At 34.8% G+C, this 15,471-nt stretch overlaps 1 protein-coding gene across 1 annotated transcript; it reads left to right on the top strand.

Moving 5' to 3' along the window:
- Positions 1 to 3,099: 3,099 nt before the first annotated feature.
- LOC148855092 (transcription factor MYB1-like) lies at positions 3,100 to 5,376 on the top strand. Its single transcript, XM_088941692.1, has 3 exons — positions 3,100 to 3,351; positions 3,449 to 3,578; positions 4,599 to 5,376. Exons 1-3 carry the CDS (start codon positions 3,219 to 3,221, stop codon positions 5,266 to 5,268), a joined length of 933 nt encoding a protein of 310 aa, XP_088797818.1. The 5' UTR covers positions 3,100 to 3,218; the 3' UTR covers positions 5,269 to 5,376.
- Positions 5,377 to 15,471: the final 10,095 nt, after the last annotated feature.

A 15,471-nucleotide genomic window follows, 5' to 3' on the forward strand; every position in this document is an offset into this window, starting at 1 on the left:
CTATTATTGTATTGATTTTTTTATTCCAATTTGGAAACTTAGTTATATTTGTTTTATGATCAAAGGAAATGAGTTAACTTTCTAATGCGCCTTAGGAAGCAACCAGATTTTTAAAAGTTAGGGTAGTGAGTACCAAACAACATATTTTAATCATGAATTAAAATTTATTTATTCCCTTCTTTTAAGTGGGACACGTAGTGTTTGAAGAAGCTTTGCCATATAACAAGAAAGAACTATTAAAAAGATTAGGTAAATTTATGATGTGGAAAAGATATGATAAGGAAAGAGTTTTTATCAATCAAAATTTACCTATGAACTTTGATAAATAACACCTTATTTGTTATCACTTTTATGGTTCTACTTGGTAAATTGCTTTTTCAAATATCATATCATATCTATTTTTTGTTAAAAAACAACAAAAAAGAAGATATCAGGTTTACTCCTCACAGAGTACACCTCACACTAAGTGCATCACAGCCTTGCATTGAAAGCATTTCCCATACATACGGTTATGATGCACTGTGAGGATGAGGATGGTGTAAGACACTCTGTAAGGAGCAGATTTGACTCTCTAGATCTGTGCTGTAACTTCAATATCCATCTTCGTGCCACCAATTATTTTCACTGCTTTTATAGTAAAACTTTGTTTAATCTGTCCCTTTTAAAGATTTTTTTTAATAAATGGGTGAACATAGAAATCAAATAACATCAATATCTGAAAATGTTTCATTTGTTGAATATATGCTACAATTCCCACCACCACACGCACACAGATACACGGATTAATAATTGTTTTCTCCCCTCAAAAAGATTAAGTTGCCTCTCATCACTATCTTCCTCACATGACAAACAGTCTCTCTCTATATCTCTGATCAAGTTATATATTATATGATTGATGAGCGTCTCTTTAAGTCAATTTAATCCATAAATTAGGCCTAGATGCGATAGTGAAACCAATTGGGCAATTGTACATGGACCATTAACCCGGATGCCAGATAGAGAGAGAGAGAAGGCCATTAGTTATGACTTTATGGTGGGTAGTCTAGGTACTTTTTTGTTGTCTCTACTTTCTTTTCTTTTGATGCTTAATTTGACGCATTGTTTTCAACCTGTTCTTGATTCAGCCAGTTGCACTGTTTGACTCGTCATCTGGTCACGGATCTTGTTTGCGTTAATCCTAAAGCTACCCTTAAAGATGTTGATTCAAGTGACCCATCAATCCATTTGACCGATCCATATATGATATTTAAATTTAATTTTATGACCTATTTAAAATTAAAGCAAATATTAACTTTATATATAGTTATTATTAGAAAATTAAACCTATATATGTATCACACTTCTGAAATATATTATATATTATATATTCTTTATATATTGATCTATTCGACTCTGATGATTGAACCGCTGACCCGTCAACAAGAGGGAACACGGATCAACCCAGCTTTGAAGTTTTGTAAGGAAATTGTGCAGGATTTGATTGAACCGAATTACTAGTTTAGTACTTGTTCCCTTGTTGCTTTAGTAGTTGTTCAGCCGACTGCCGACCAATAGAGTGGGAGAGGGAATTAACAATGTAGTTGGCAGCCGACCATCGAAGGCGCCACTTACATGTCGAAGGGGGATGGCGATGATGAGAGGTGACTGGGTGCTAATGAGAGGGGATCCTATATGCCGACAATGATAGGCAACCGTTGTGCTAAAACACACCTGTGCGCTATGGGCAATGAGATAGCTCAATCATCTAGGACATGGGACTGACGAGGTGTAAGGATATGCTTAAGCTAGACCCACATGCCAAGCCTCCCTTTAGTGAGCGGAGGCGCAGTGTCGGTCCATGCACTGTTCCCACGAGCATGTGTGTGCCCATGAGTAGGGGTGTCAATGGTATTTGGAAATCTGATTTTTAATTCGATATTTGGTATAACCGATTCGAATTCGAATAATTCGAATATCTAATCGGTCAAATTCGGACATAATGCTATTCTTATCGAATAGTTAATTGGATTCGAATTCGGATATGACCTGATTCGATTCGATAAATATCTGAATTCAACCGATTATTTAATTCTTATATATAATATATAAAATATTTTATAAAATTTATATATAATAATTAAGTTATATAAATAATTTATATATTTAAGTACTTTATATCAATAAAATATTTATTAATTATCTAAAATAATTACTTAATCGAATTCGAATCGAATCAAGTATTTGAATATTTAATCAGATTCAAATTCAGATATTAATTTTCAATATTCGTCGGATATTGAATTTAATTCGGATATCAAATTTTCTAATCGGATTCGAATTTGAATATTATTTGATCTGATTCGAATTCGACCCATTTACACCCCTATCCATGAGAAACCCTGGTAGCCATGCTAGCCATTAACCAGGGCTACCTCGCAAGGGATATTGGTTTAGGAGTGCCAAGGTCGACATCTAAGGAGGTTGACCACCCCTCTTCAAAGAGTACGTTATGCTTTTGATAATCTGCCTAAAAAAGACATGAGTTTCCCTAATAATATTATTGACAAAAATTACGGTGGTATTTCTTAATATAAGCCCGCCAAGCTTAGGAAACACTAAGGCTGTGTCATACCGTGAAATATCTGCACTGTGTTTTAATTGGGTGGTGCATGTAGATGCCTAAGTAATATATGCTCTACAGCTCTAAGTTGTTTACATATGTCATCTCTTTCCACGTGGCAAATTCCAATTAGAAGAAGTTTTCCATTTGAAGATAATATGGGCAATAAAAAATAGATATAATGATCCACTAAAATGGTCTCTGATCAGTATTAGTAATTTAGTATGGATCTATATCTCCGCTTCCAGCCTTGTGGGGTCCCTATATTCAATTTCTTTCATAAAAGCTGAAGAGAGAGAGATCCTTCCAGCCTTGTGGTGTCCCTATTCAATTTCTTCCATAGAATGTAGAATGTTAGAAGTTGGAGAGAGAGAGAGAGTTAGGCGCCGTACATTGAAGTAAAAAGACAAAATTAAAAAATTGTATGAGAAGACAAAACAAAAACTCTAATGGGGCACGTTGGAGTGTATGAGAAATTGAGAACTGTGGAGCGTGGCGTAAGAAGAAAGGACTCTGGACTCTGGACTCTGCTCCCATTATATATACTCCTCATCACTCTGTCACTCAGCTCTAAGAAGGAATCCTTGGGTTGTGTTGTAGAAGTGCAAGAGAAAGATAAATGGGTAGGCGGCCGTGTTGTTTCAAAGAGATGGTCAAGAGGGGAGCATGGTCAGCTCTGGAGGATCGAATACTCTCCAACTACGTCAAAGCCCATGGCGAAGGAAAATGGAGAGACCTCCCTCGGAGAGCCGGTAACTATCTCAGTATAATTAAATCGTATTAATAATCCTTACCATTCTCATTCGCTACTAGCTGTTGTGTTAAGGAAATCGGCGGTGGTTTTTACAGGTTTAAGCCGATGTGGGAAGAGTTGCAGGCTCCGGTGGCTGAATTATCTGAGACCTGGTATTAAGAGGGGAAACATTTCCACCGATGAAGAGGAGCTCATTATCAGACTCCATAGGCTCCTTGGTAATAGGTCTCTCTCTCTCTCTCTCTCTCTCTCTCTCTCTTCAACTTTATTAGATACATGGCCATGAGTGGAGTTAGAAAGGTGATGATTTGATGGGAGCACTCTCAATTATTAAGGAAACAGTTCAACGACTCAAGAAACTGTAAATTTGTTCTATTCTTGAGTTGAACAAACTGAGCAAAAACACGGTAGAGCTTTCTCGCATGAAAGCATTCCTCTCTGAAGTCTGAACATCAGTTACAGGGCTTTCAGGCCGGAAGCCATGTGATCTCTACTGCTAGATGGACGATGATTAATCTAGCAAGTAGCAATAATTAGTACTGGGAAACATTTCTAGGAAGCTATAGGCTATAGCAGAGAGGTCCCATCACATTTGTCATGGAGCTCTTCTCTGGTCCACTCCACCAGGGCTAACACTTGGAAAAGGACAAAATGGGAGGCACTCTTCTCTTATTGATCCAAATGTCGTTGGCGTATTGTCCTTTTCATGATGAATAGGCAAAAATACCCACATGAACTTGCTTGCGGCTAGGGTGGTGGAGAGAACACGTTGAGCTTCGGGAATCACATTAAAAAATTCCTTAAAAAAATCATCCATCCAACCAAGCTATCCTACCAAACAAAAAAAAAAAAAAAAAAACCTAACAGATAGAAAGTAGAGATGAAAAGGACCCAAAGAAGAGTAACAGAGATTTTTCACCAGGCCAAACTGGACAATATTGAACAACCTATGTGAAGTGTAATGGTTGTTATTTGGTCAAAATTGGATTTGTTAATGGAGAAAGAGAAACAGAAAAAGTAGTGTCTAATTCTAGGCCTAGGAGCAAGGAGGTGTCATTAGTTCATTTCTGAACTGGTTTTCATTTGGCTGTTACTTGTTAGGAGTCTCAATTTGTTAGTCGTGAAATCACTCAAATTGAACTCCTCGTCTGGTTCTGGTTAATGGGTTTGATGAAGTGAAAGTAAAAGTTGATTTTATACCCAGGCTCAGTAAACTCAATATCAAATCCTGTTTTAAATTTGCAGGTGGTCTCTTATAGCAGGAAGGCTGCCGGGTCGAACAGATAACGAAATAAAAAACTACTGGAACACATACTTGAGCAAGAAGTCGCAGGAGAAGACTCCACAAAAAGGATTCAACCACCCTGATAAAGAGAAGAAGCCTGTGAGGAAATCCACAGTTGAAGTGCCAAAGGCTGCAAATTGTTCCGCTGCTATTCGAACTAAAGCCAGAAGAAGCACAACTCAGGTGGTTCTACCAGAGGAAGAAGGAAAAGAAAGACATCAGAGCATTAAGACAATTGAACAGAGTACTGCTGCTTCAGATGGTGGGATTATTGGTGAAAACTTGTCATCTTCAGCTGGACAAGGTGATGATTGTTCAGGTTTTCTGAAGGATTTCGACAGCAGTGAACTTTTCATGTCAGATTTTCTGGGCCAAACTGATTTGTTGCAAGTTCACGGTGAAGAAATTAAAGAGAACAATAACTTGATCGATAAAGATATGGTTGAGAATAACTCTTCAACATTTTCTGCTTATAACAATCTCTTATCATCAGACGATGTAATTCTTGAAGATTCAAGCTATGCAGCAATACTTGAAAGTTGGCTGGATTGTGACTCTCTTCAACCCAATGAGGATCTAGAGATCAATAGACTGGCCTGTCCCCTTGACTCAGAAGAAGAAAGGAAATGATTGATAATATACATTTCTGTAATATTACTTAGAAATTCATCAGCTTGTTTTGAAAATATTTTCTTTTTTTGGAAAATCTAAGTACTTGGCAATGTTGGGCATTCTGAATTTGGTCATATTGATGTTAAATAAAACGCAAATTCTATATATGGAAATGGAGGCTCAAATGGCTTACCATTAGGTCTGTCAACGGATGTCTGAAAGTCTAAGGCCTCATGATCCAGCAACCTGATCTGATTATTTCGGATTCAGATGGCCTATTTATAGATTCAGATTATTGGATGCGGGTTTGATCACATCTGATCTGATTAGGATCCGAGAATCCGATTAAATTTTATAATATAATGTATGCGCATAAATGGACAATAAAATATAATTATATAAAGCTTATAAATAATAAATTTAGTGTTTTTATTTATAGAAAATTGTTTTGTTTGTACAAGTTAAAAGTGATCAACTTTTCTTTTAGGTTTTTAATTAATTTTTCTTTATTTTTAGAAAATGAAGCGGATTCGGATGTGATTGGGCCGAAATTTTAAATATCGGACTGGATTCGGATGTAGCTGAATCCGATTTAACCCCAACCCGAAATTACAACCTTATTTACCATTCCCACATGAATGCATGATTAATTGATTATTACCTAAGGACAGGCCTTAGGTTTTTTTTTTTTTTTCCTTCTTTTTAAATCAAGCCACATTTTTCTCTCTCACTTTACAATAATACTTCTATTTCTTTATGAATAGTGATGTAAAATATCATCAGTGTAAAAACACTAATGCATGAAAACGACTGTAGAAACATATAAAATTTTACATCGACAAAATCAATGTAATTTTTAGATCGATTATCCTTTTAAGAAATGGGAATACTTTTAGCCGCCATAATCATAAAGAGGAATTAAAGAGGAATCTGATTTGATCATGTACTTATTAAATAATAATTAATATCAAAAGTGCCATTCATCTTTATGTTCGTTATTATGGTTGATTTTCATATGGCTTATTATTCATAACACCTTCTTACTGGGATACTTATTTGGTTTTTTGATTTATAAAAAACAAAAAGTGCTACACTCCCACAAAGTCACTACACCAAATAAAATCTAAGTCCTAGGAAGACGAACAGGATAAGAAGCGATGACACCATCGTAAACAGAGTGCCCCCTATTTCCTTTTCCGAAAATACGGACATGTTTAATGTAGATTTTTAATTTTCACTGCAAAAATCACACTCTATGCACTTATATTTATCCGTGAATTAGTATCAATTCTGAGTTGGCACCTATCCCAAATGTACTTTGAATTTGTAAATTTTGACCCTGGGGTTATCGGTCATTTCCCTTTCCTATTCAGATACATCATGGTAATAGTGGTTCAGTCAATTATGTTCCAGTCATTTCACTTTCTACTTTCCTGACTCTATCTATTAAAGCCTTGGCTTTGATTGAAAGCAATGTTTTAAAAAACGACCTGGATATGGAATTATTTTCCTTTTTAAGTCACTGGTAAATGGTTTTATCGTCCTGGTCAAACGGATTAACCTGTGATGAAATAAATGTAAACAAAAATCAGGCTCTAATAAGCTTATAATAGTTTATATGCATTACAAAAAAAGACACAGAATTCAATCTATATACATCACGAGAAAAAAATAGGGAGAATGACGATTCAGCACAGGGTCAAAATTTGTAGGCCAAAAGCATAATTGGGGTAGCTATGCAGTGGAATTCACAGACGGACATTAGTGTATAGAACGGGGGTTTTTGACATTTTAAATATTTATAGCTATGCAGTGGAATTCAGAAATGTGCATTGGGCAGGCTCTAGTAAGCGTACAAGAGTTTATATGCATCACAAGAAAAGACACAATTGGATATATATACATCACAAGAAAAAATATCCAATAAAAATTAATTTATACGCATCAGTTCTCGTAATGACACAGAATTGGTTCGTACAATCTTGAATAAATAACTCTTTAAATTAGTTCAATAAATTGTAAAATGAATAATGATTTTACCAAAGTTTGAGTCCCAAGAAATTCGTTTTAAACTTGTAAACCATTGTCTGGGTCGAATGATTCAACGGTTCGAACAGCCGGGTCAACATTTTGCTGACTTTTTCAATGATTTTTATTATAACTTCAGGTCTGGAGGTAAACGGAATCGATTAGTAACCAATTTTCGTATTGAATAGTTCAAGCATCCAGATCAAATTTGCCTCACAATTTGAACTTCATTCCGTTATTTTCGAAGGTGATGGTAACTAGTCAATGACTCTTTGTTGGAAGTAATCCCAAACCCTCCATGGAACGTTTTTTTGCTCATTTTTTCTTACAGGAGCCTTCTTTTCCACCTTTCAAACTCCTCAGTAAACTTCACTCCTAGACCTTGCCTTCTGATGTTACTTGGGATTTTAGTTGAATGGATGAGCCTTTGGGCGTTTTGGCACTTGTGGCTGTAGCAGTAAGAAGATTTTCCTATTGGGTTTTTACATGCTTGAATCTGTGTGTACATGTTTTTGGGTATTCAATTATTAAGTTCGTAGCCTGTTCATGGGCCGCCCTGATTTGGCCTGTTCTTAGTTGGGTTTAGGCAAGATTTTAAGCCAGTGGGCTCGGGTTTGGGCTTTCGTAAAAAGCCTCAAAATAATCTTATTATCCAATTTCTTAGTTGAGCTTCGGGACTTGGGCCCAGACTGGGGTTTATAAGAGGGATGGGCTTGGGCACAGGATGTAGGCCTAACAGCCGGGTTGGATTTGGGTTCGGGATGAACGTGCTAATTAATATAGAGGCAAAGTGTAGATCAAACCTGGTCCTTGAACAAGTCTAATCTATACATATGCCATTGTATAGGTATTGATTGACTAAAGAAGACCCTAAGGCCTGCAGGTTTAAAACAGAAAATCATGGCCTTAAATATACTACAATGGACCCAACCATACCATAACTCAAGATGAGGCCATGACAACCGATGAAAGGCTTTGATTTAGGTTCCGTTTGGTGTGTTTTTTCGCACAATCTGTTGGTTATTTACAAGCCCAGTAGATTAAGATTCGGTCTTTTCCGTTTGGTTTGCAGTATCTATCCATGAAAAACCAACATTCCAAAAAGATACAAGAAACACAAAATGGGTAATTTTTGAAAAGCTTTAAATGAAATTTTTACATTTTTTTATTCATCTTCGCACGGAAAGACACACAAAAAGACACGTTGTAATAAAACGGGTTTCAGACTATTCAGATCTTAATAGAAAAGTTCAATACATGCATCTTTTGATTGTTCAGCGCAGGCCTGCAACACTGTCTTAGCAAAATATGGTTGATACAAAAGTCGGCTAATCCAAGAATTGTTGAAGACACAAATTCCCCAGTCACCTGAATCTGATAGCAGGGCAGCAATAGGAGATGGTGTTGTGAGGTCATCAACATCAAGTAGTAGGGGAAGTATTGCCACCTGGAGTGGTGGATGATTTTGGTTAAATTCCAACCGCTCTTTAAATATTGCTCTATGTCAGTCACTATGTGGGTCGGGGATGGAATATAGAAGTGAAAACTAATGGAGATGCGGGAACTTGGATGGAGAGAATGTTGAAGACCCTAGAACACAAGGAATTAACAAGAAAGGTTGTTCAAAGGGGTCATTTACTAAATTCAAATGTTTTAGGATTACCCGTTGTGGGGTTTTTGATTACTTGAAACAAATTTTGGGGTGGTTAAAAAAAATACCAACAATCCACTTTCAAAAAAAGGGGTCATTTACTAAAACATTCCATATGATTTGAAATTGATAATTTAAATCGACCTTTCTCTTTCTCTCTCTCTCTCATTCAACTACAAAATCTTGGTTTACATTTACCTACAACGAATTTTTTCACAAGTATGATAATTTTTTGTGGCCTAAAATGGTTGTGATGTACGGGCTTTGTTAAGCGAAAGCTCAAGAATAGAAATACATAAAACTATACAATTGTTTTATATTTTAATTTTTTAAATAATTAATAATTATTTATATTTTATATAATATTTAATATTTTTTATAATACAAAAATAATAATAATTAATTTTAGCTAGGGTTATTCGTCAAATTGATGAAACCGACCAATCCGATCTAACTCGACTTGAGTTGGTTGGTTTCTAATATTTTTTTATTGGCTTTTGTTCAACAATTTACCAACTTGACTAGGTTGGATCAGTTTTGGTTTGGCCATTTGTAAATTGACCAAAACCAAAATAACTTGACCATATATATATTGTATTTTAAATATATTTTTTAATACGAGAAAATGGGAAAATTCCCATATTCCTTAGTCTAAAATATTTTGTATTATATATTTAAATTTTTAACTTATTTGTTTAATAATACCACTATATTTTTTAAATTTAAATTTAATTTTTAAGTTTAAATCTTTTGAACTGATCGACCAAATTAAAAATTGACCTAAATCGATACAACCCGAGTTGACAAGTTTTCACTAATGGTCTGCAACTTGGGGTGTTAACAATATTCGAAAATCTGATTTTGAATTCGAGATTCGACATAATTGAATCGTATTCGGATAATTCAAATATTTATTCAGTCAAATTCGGATATTCTATTCATATTGAATAGCTAATCATCGGATTTGAATTCGGATATGACCTGATTCGATTTGATAAATATCCGAATTCAACTGATTATTTAATTCTTATGTATAACATATAATATATAAAATAGTTAAATATTTTATATAATTTATATATTTTTATACTTTATATAAATATAATATTTATTTTATATATTTATTATTTACCTAAAATAATTAATTGGTCGAATTTGATTTGAATTGAATATTTTAATATATATTTGAATTCAAATTCAAATATTAATTTTCAATATCCGTCAAATATCGAATCAAATATTAATTTATTGATGTAATTATTTCTAAATTAAAGTGTACTTTAAATTAATGTTATTAGGATTTGGGATTGCAGTTGTGCAAATGCTATCTATTTGTTTGAATTTGGATCGAGACCCAATTGGTTTGGGTAAATTCAAGTCCAATCCAATTTTAGGTGATATATTTGTTAATGATTTTTAAATATTTGTAGTTATTTTAAAAATTTTATTTCCATAATTAAGATTGCAAATGGTATCTATTTGTCAAAATTCAAAATCAAAGTCAATTTGAAATGATAATCTTAACTCTTAAGTGCTTTAGATCAAATTCGACTCTTACAAGGGACAAGGTTGGGGGTTATGACGTTATGGGATTGGTTTGGGGGCACAAGCATAGGCTACCCTCATCCCCATGCCCCAAACACCTTATGATGCCAAAATTAAAAAGAAAGAAAGAAAACAAGTGCTTTAGAATTTGGTAGGGGTGCTCATAGTTTGGTTGACCAAACCATGGGAAATTGTTGAAACCCAACTGGTCCTTAGTTTTTTCAATATTAAGAATCAAAACTGAACCAAAATAATTGGTTAACTAATTGATTGGTTTAGTTTTGATCTATTCGCTTGTTTGGTTTTTTATATTTATAATATATAATATAGATGAATATATAAATATATGATATATATTAAAAATATATATGTAGCAACTAGTTCAATTAACAATCAATTTTTTATAGGTTAATTAAAACCAAAAGGATTTTTCAGTTTGATTTCCTTAGTTTGCAAGGTTCACTTTTTCGGTTCTATATGAAAATTTCTAGAATTTTGAAGGACTTGATAAAGTTTTCTTGTAAGACATAAGTCTCATATATATTACATATTGTAATATATGATATTATGTTTTATCATTATTGTGCATTACCAATATATATTAAAACATAATATATATTACATAACTTTTACATATAAGTACATACATACATACATACATACATACATATATATATATAGTATGTATACATATGTATGTATGTATGTATGTATGTAGGTATGTATGTAAGGGGTGTGTGTGTGTGGATGTATCTAAAGTTATGTGATAAAAATATATATTATGTTAAATATAGATGGACCAAATTACCAACATACCCCTTAAATACATAACGGGGTATATATATATATATATATGTATGTATGTATGTATTTAAGGGTTGTGTGTGTGTGTGGATGTATCTAAAGTTATGTGATAAAAATATATATTATATTAAATATAGATGGACCAAATTACCAGGAATTAGGACTTAAGAATTTCCTTTTTTTAAGTCAAGTTTCAAACCTTGAACCTTCATGTTTATTTGTTTATTTATTTATCCATTTACCCTTAAGGTTTAATAGTTAAGACCAAGAGTCCAAGACCTATTGACAGGTAACTTTGGGTTTTTTTTTTTTTGGATTTTTGGTTCTTTGAATTTACAAACTTAGTTTTATTTAGTTTTTGACTTGTACTATTTTGCTTTGTTCTTTTATATGGAAGGGTTCTATGTAATGTTGGTTTTTGTTGAATGTTGTTGGTTGATAATGAACTTTGAAGAACTTATTTTTTTATATACTTAATAATGAACTTGAAGAAAAGTTTAACATGCTCATATGATAATCGGGAGGGATGGGTTTAATGGGTTTGGGAAATTGAGAGGTAAAGCTAAACGGATTTGGGATTAAGAGTGCATAGGTAGGGCAATTTGCACAGGTACCCTACCAGTTGCCATTCCTAATCTTAGGCCATGCTTTAGTAGTGTTTTTTCTTTTCTTTTTGGCTTATGGGCATTTTAAAAAGTGCTTTTTTCAGTGTTTGGCTCATTATTTTTGTATAATTCAAAATAGTTTCTTGCAGACATGAAAAGTTAAATAGATTTTTTTTTCTACTTTTTGAATCGGATTTTTCATTAAGCAATTTTTTGATTGGCTTTTGACTTCCCCAATATGAAAAGTACAAAAAGATCATTGTGAAGCACTCCCAAATGTGGCCTTAGTCCTTAAACAAGAAAGAGAAAAGTTTCCCAAATAGGATGTGATAACAATCACCCCATTATAATATCAGTTACCACTGAATGAAGTGACTCAGTGAGAAAATTATAATATAAGTATGCTTCTTTAACTGACCATGAATTTGCCTCTAGGGGTGGAACTTTGGTGGGCTCGAATTGGACTTTACCAAAATTTGAATGAACTCAACCCAAATCAGTGTAAAATGCTAACTCAGGCCAATCCGAGTTGTACCCCTACTTTTATTTATTTTTAACCCCAAACTTTACTCCAGGTGAAGAGGTGATCCACTGATCCCTACTTTTATTGAGACCTTGCATCTCCATGATATTTTTAAATCCTTTATGATCACACTCACCGGAATCTATAGCATTTACATAGCTGAAAAAATGTACTTTGGGCTGTGTTTGGTTGCAATACAAATAAATTTGCACTGCTGCAACACTATGGCAGTGCAAATGATTTGAGTGTAAATGCTGACCTATTTTTGTTTATTTTGTTTGATTGCAGAACAAATGAAGTGAATTAAGACATGAAGCGGAATAAAGTAAAATCCAAAACAAAATTAAAGGAGAATTTGCATTTGTTTCATTTACACTCATGCATTTGTAATAGTACAAATAAATTTGTACTGCAACCAAACACAGCCTTAGGTTCAGATTGAAAGGAGTACAAATATAAATACGACTACAAAAAAAATATAACCTATAGCGGCAGTTTTTGAGGTGACAGTAGGGCGACTGCCGCTAGAAATGTATTGTTTTACGGCAGTAGATTAAAACCGCCACTAAAGACCCGTCGACTGCTGCTACAGAAAAGGCGTGGGATGACCTTTTCCTCCCCCGCGCATCTTCCTTCCCGCTTTCTCTGTCTTTCTCCTCTCCCAGTTGTCTCTCTCTCAGTCCTGGTCGGGGATTCCTGAGAAGGAGATATCGTGTTCTCGGAGCAGCCTCTCACTTGGAGAATTGTCTGGCCAATCACTTGTCTGATTGAATCAATTGTCTTGGCATCAACGGGATTTCCTGCTGCATCACGAACATAGAAGGTATTGATGGCCTTCCCTGCTCTGGTTGTCACTTCTGCCCTTGTGACTGCCAAGCCATTCTCTCGGAAGACTCGAGTGACATCTGATAGCAATCCAACTCTGTCAGTTGTGCGGAGCTCCAGCTTCAATCTCCGTGAGAAGAAAATTCAGAGAAAACAACCATGAGACATTTACCTAAAAGACGTTTTGAAAACCAAGGTGTAGCTGCATTGCACAACCGTCAGCTGTACGTAGCCTTTTTCTTCATAGAAAGGGCTATAGCTCCCAAGTATTTTGGCATTCTCACGAATTTGATACATTGCCTCTAGATGACTTTCTTTTTCAGTTGATTGTGAGGTAATCTAAGTTTCTATCCTTCATAGCAAGAACAATCTTACGTAGGTTAATTACTTATTATATATAACTAATATGTAAATCAATGTCTGATACTAGCTAGCTTATCATTTCATCCAAATGCCGAAATCTTTTCATCCACTCCCTTATACTTGTCCACCTAATTAATCAGACCAATGAAAGCAGAAAAGCATCCAAGACGCCCATAAAGCCACTAGGGAGGGTGGATTTTTCTATCCGAATTTGGTGACAGCTGACAGGGCAATTGAGAACTGCTTCTTTGGTTCTCAAATGGGCTTAACCATGAAAGGTCAGGTTGACCATATAAACTCACCTATCTAGCCCTAATGTCAAAAAGAAGCCAGAATTCCTAGAAATTCTATGTTCACAAGGATTTTCATCTGACTTGCAAGGCTTGTTCAGAATCCATCAATCCCCCAAAATATTAATAGGTATTGGGATTTGGGAACAAGATTTTGCACTCCAAGGTTATTCCGATCTTGAGACTCGTATTTGGTTGTGATGAATACAAAATTTATCATGAACTGAATATATTTGCATTGAACATATTTGTGTTTGCACTCTTACCAAACACAGCCTAACCTGCAAACTCAGACTTATCAGATAGCCAGGAAGCTGCCAAATGGGAGCAATATTCAGAATCTCATCATATTAAGTTATTCTGGTGCTATCAGGAAGAACAAAAAGAAAACTACTTAACACTATTTCTAGTAAACATGGGATAAATAAGCCTCTTGTAATATATATTATTATTGTAGGGCTAGTTTTGGTCTTTTAATCGCTACCTTCCTGTTTATTTGTTCATGACGTTGAGATTGAGTTACAGCTTTGTGAAATTATTTCGTTCTTACCTTAAGTTGATTTATGCCTTGCTGCTATAATATAGATTTCGGGTGCTAAAGTCATAGTGCGTGATCCTCATCCTGGTCAGACCCAAGCAGCCCAGAGCCTCCTGCATCTTTGTTGTTTTACCCTTTTTGCAGCTTGATATGTAACTATGTATGGGCAAAACCATGACCCTATGAGAGTATGAGATACTGATAAGCTTCTGGTTGTTCTGCATCAACATTTGCATGGAAAACCACATATTGCTTATCAGTCAAGGTGCAGGCTGTGTCATAGAGAAGCTTTGGCCTATCCTTGCCCCAAATTGTGACAACTGAATAATCCTTGCCAGTTGCCATACCAATTGACAACAGTGACATTAGGCCTTTGCTTCTCATCAAAGGCATGATCATCTAACCGTTCATAATCCCGATCGGCGAACATCATCTGGTGAAGCCTTCTCTCAGTGTGGGTCACCCCAAGAGAAACTGCAGTCTTGGTCCCCCTGGTTTTATTGTTACCCTTCAGTACATTACAGAGCAATGCCTTAATATTAGACAGCCTCTCCGGGTTAGTAATTGCAGAACCAGTCTCATCATTTCCATCTCAAAATGGATTGCTACATTAAAATGGGGTTAATAGTGTCTTTGCTCAAGTGTTATAAACTGGTGGATTTTCCAATAGGATGCAAGAGCCCTTCTTGTTTACATTAATACAAAGAGTGGAGCTCAGTATGGGTCTTCTCTACTGTAGAGGTGAATTTTTTGTTTAATCATATAAACTACTCTTCATTATTGGGTTGTTTACTCACGCTTTTATGCTCTTACTATGTGCCACTTGCTCTGACATCCTTTTCTAGGGTGTTAAAATAACTAACAAATATAAAGTTTGAATGGGCATGGTGCTGCTGTTATTTTTGAAAAAAATTAACTTTTCATATCAAATTTTCTAAATTAAATTTAGACGTTGAATGGTTATTAATTTTATTGAGGTTTTGGTGAGAATTGCTTGGGAGGTTAAATAGTAGAATTTGGGATGTTAAATGGTCAGAATATTCTTAATT

Source organism: Nelumbo lutea, chromosome 4 (assembly GCF_056320005.1).
Source record: "Nelumbo lutea isolate HS-2025 chromosome 4, American lotus-T2T, whole genome shotgun sequence".
In the NCBI taxonomy this organism is placed as follows: domain Eukaryota; kingdom Viridiplantae; phylum Streptophyta; class Magnoliopsida; order Proteales; family Nelumbonaceae; genus Nelumbo; species Nelumbo lutea.

Coding starts and splice junctions, on each gene's coding strand:
- LOC148855092 (XM_088941692.1), top strand. CDS start 3,219: ATGGGTAGGCGGCCGTGTTGTTTCAAAGAGATGGTCAAGAGGGGAGCA. Junction 3,352..3,448: donor AGACCTCCCTCGGAGAGCCG/GTAACTATCTCA, acceptor TGGTTTTTACAG/GTTTAAGCCGATGTGGGAAG. Junction 3,579..4,598: donor CATAGGCTCCTTGGTAATAG/GTCTCTCTCTCT, acceptor TTAAATTTGCAG/GTGGTCTCTTATAGCAGGAA.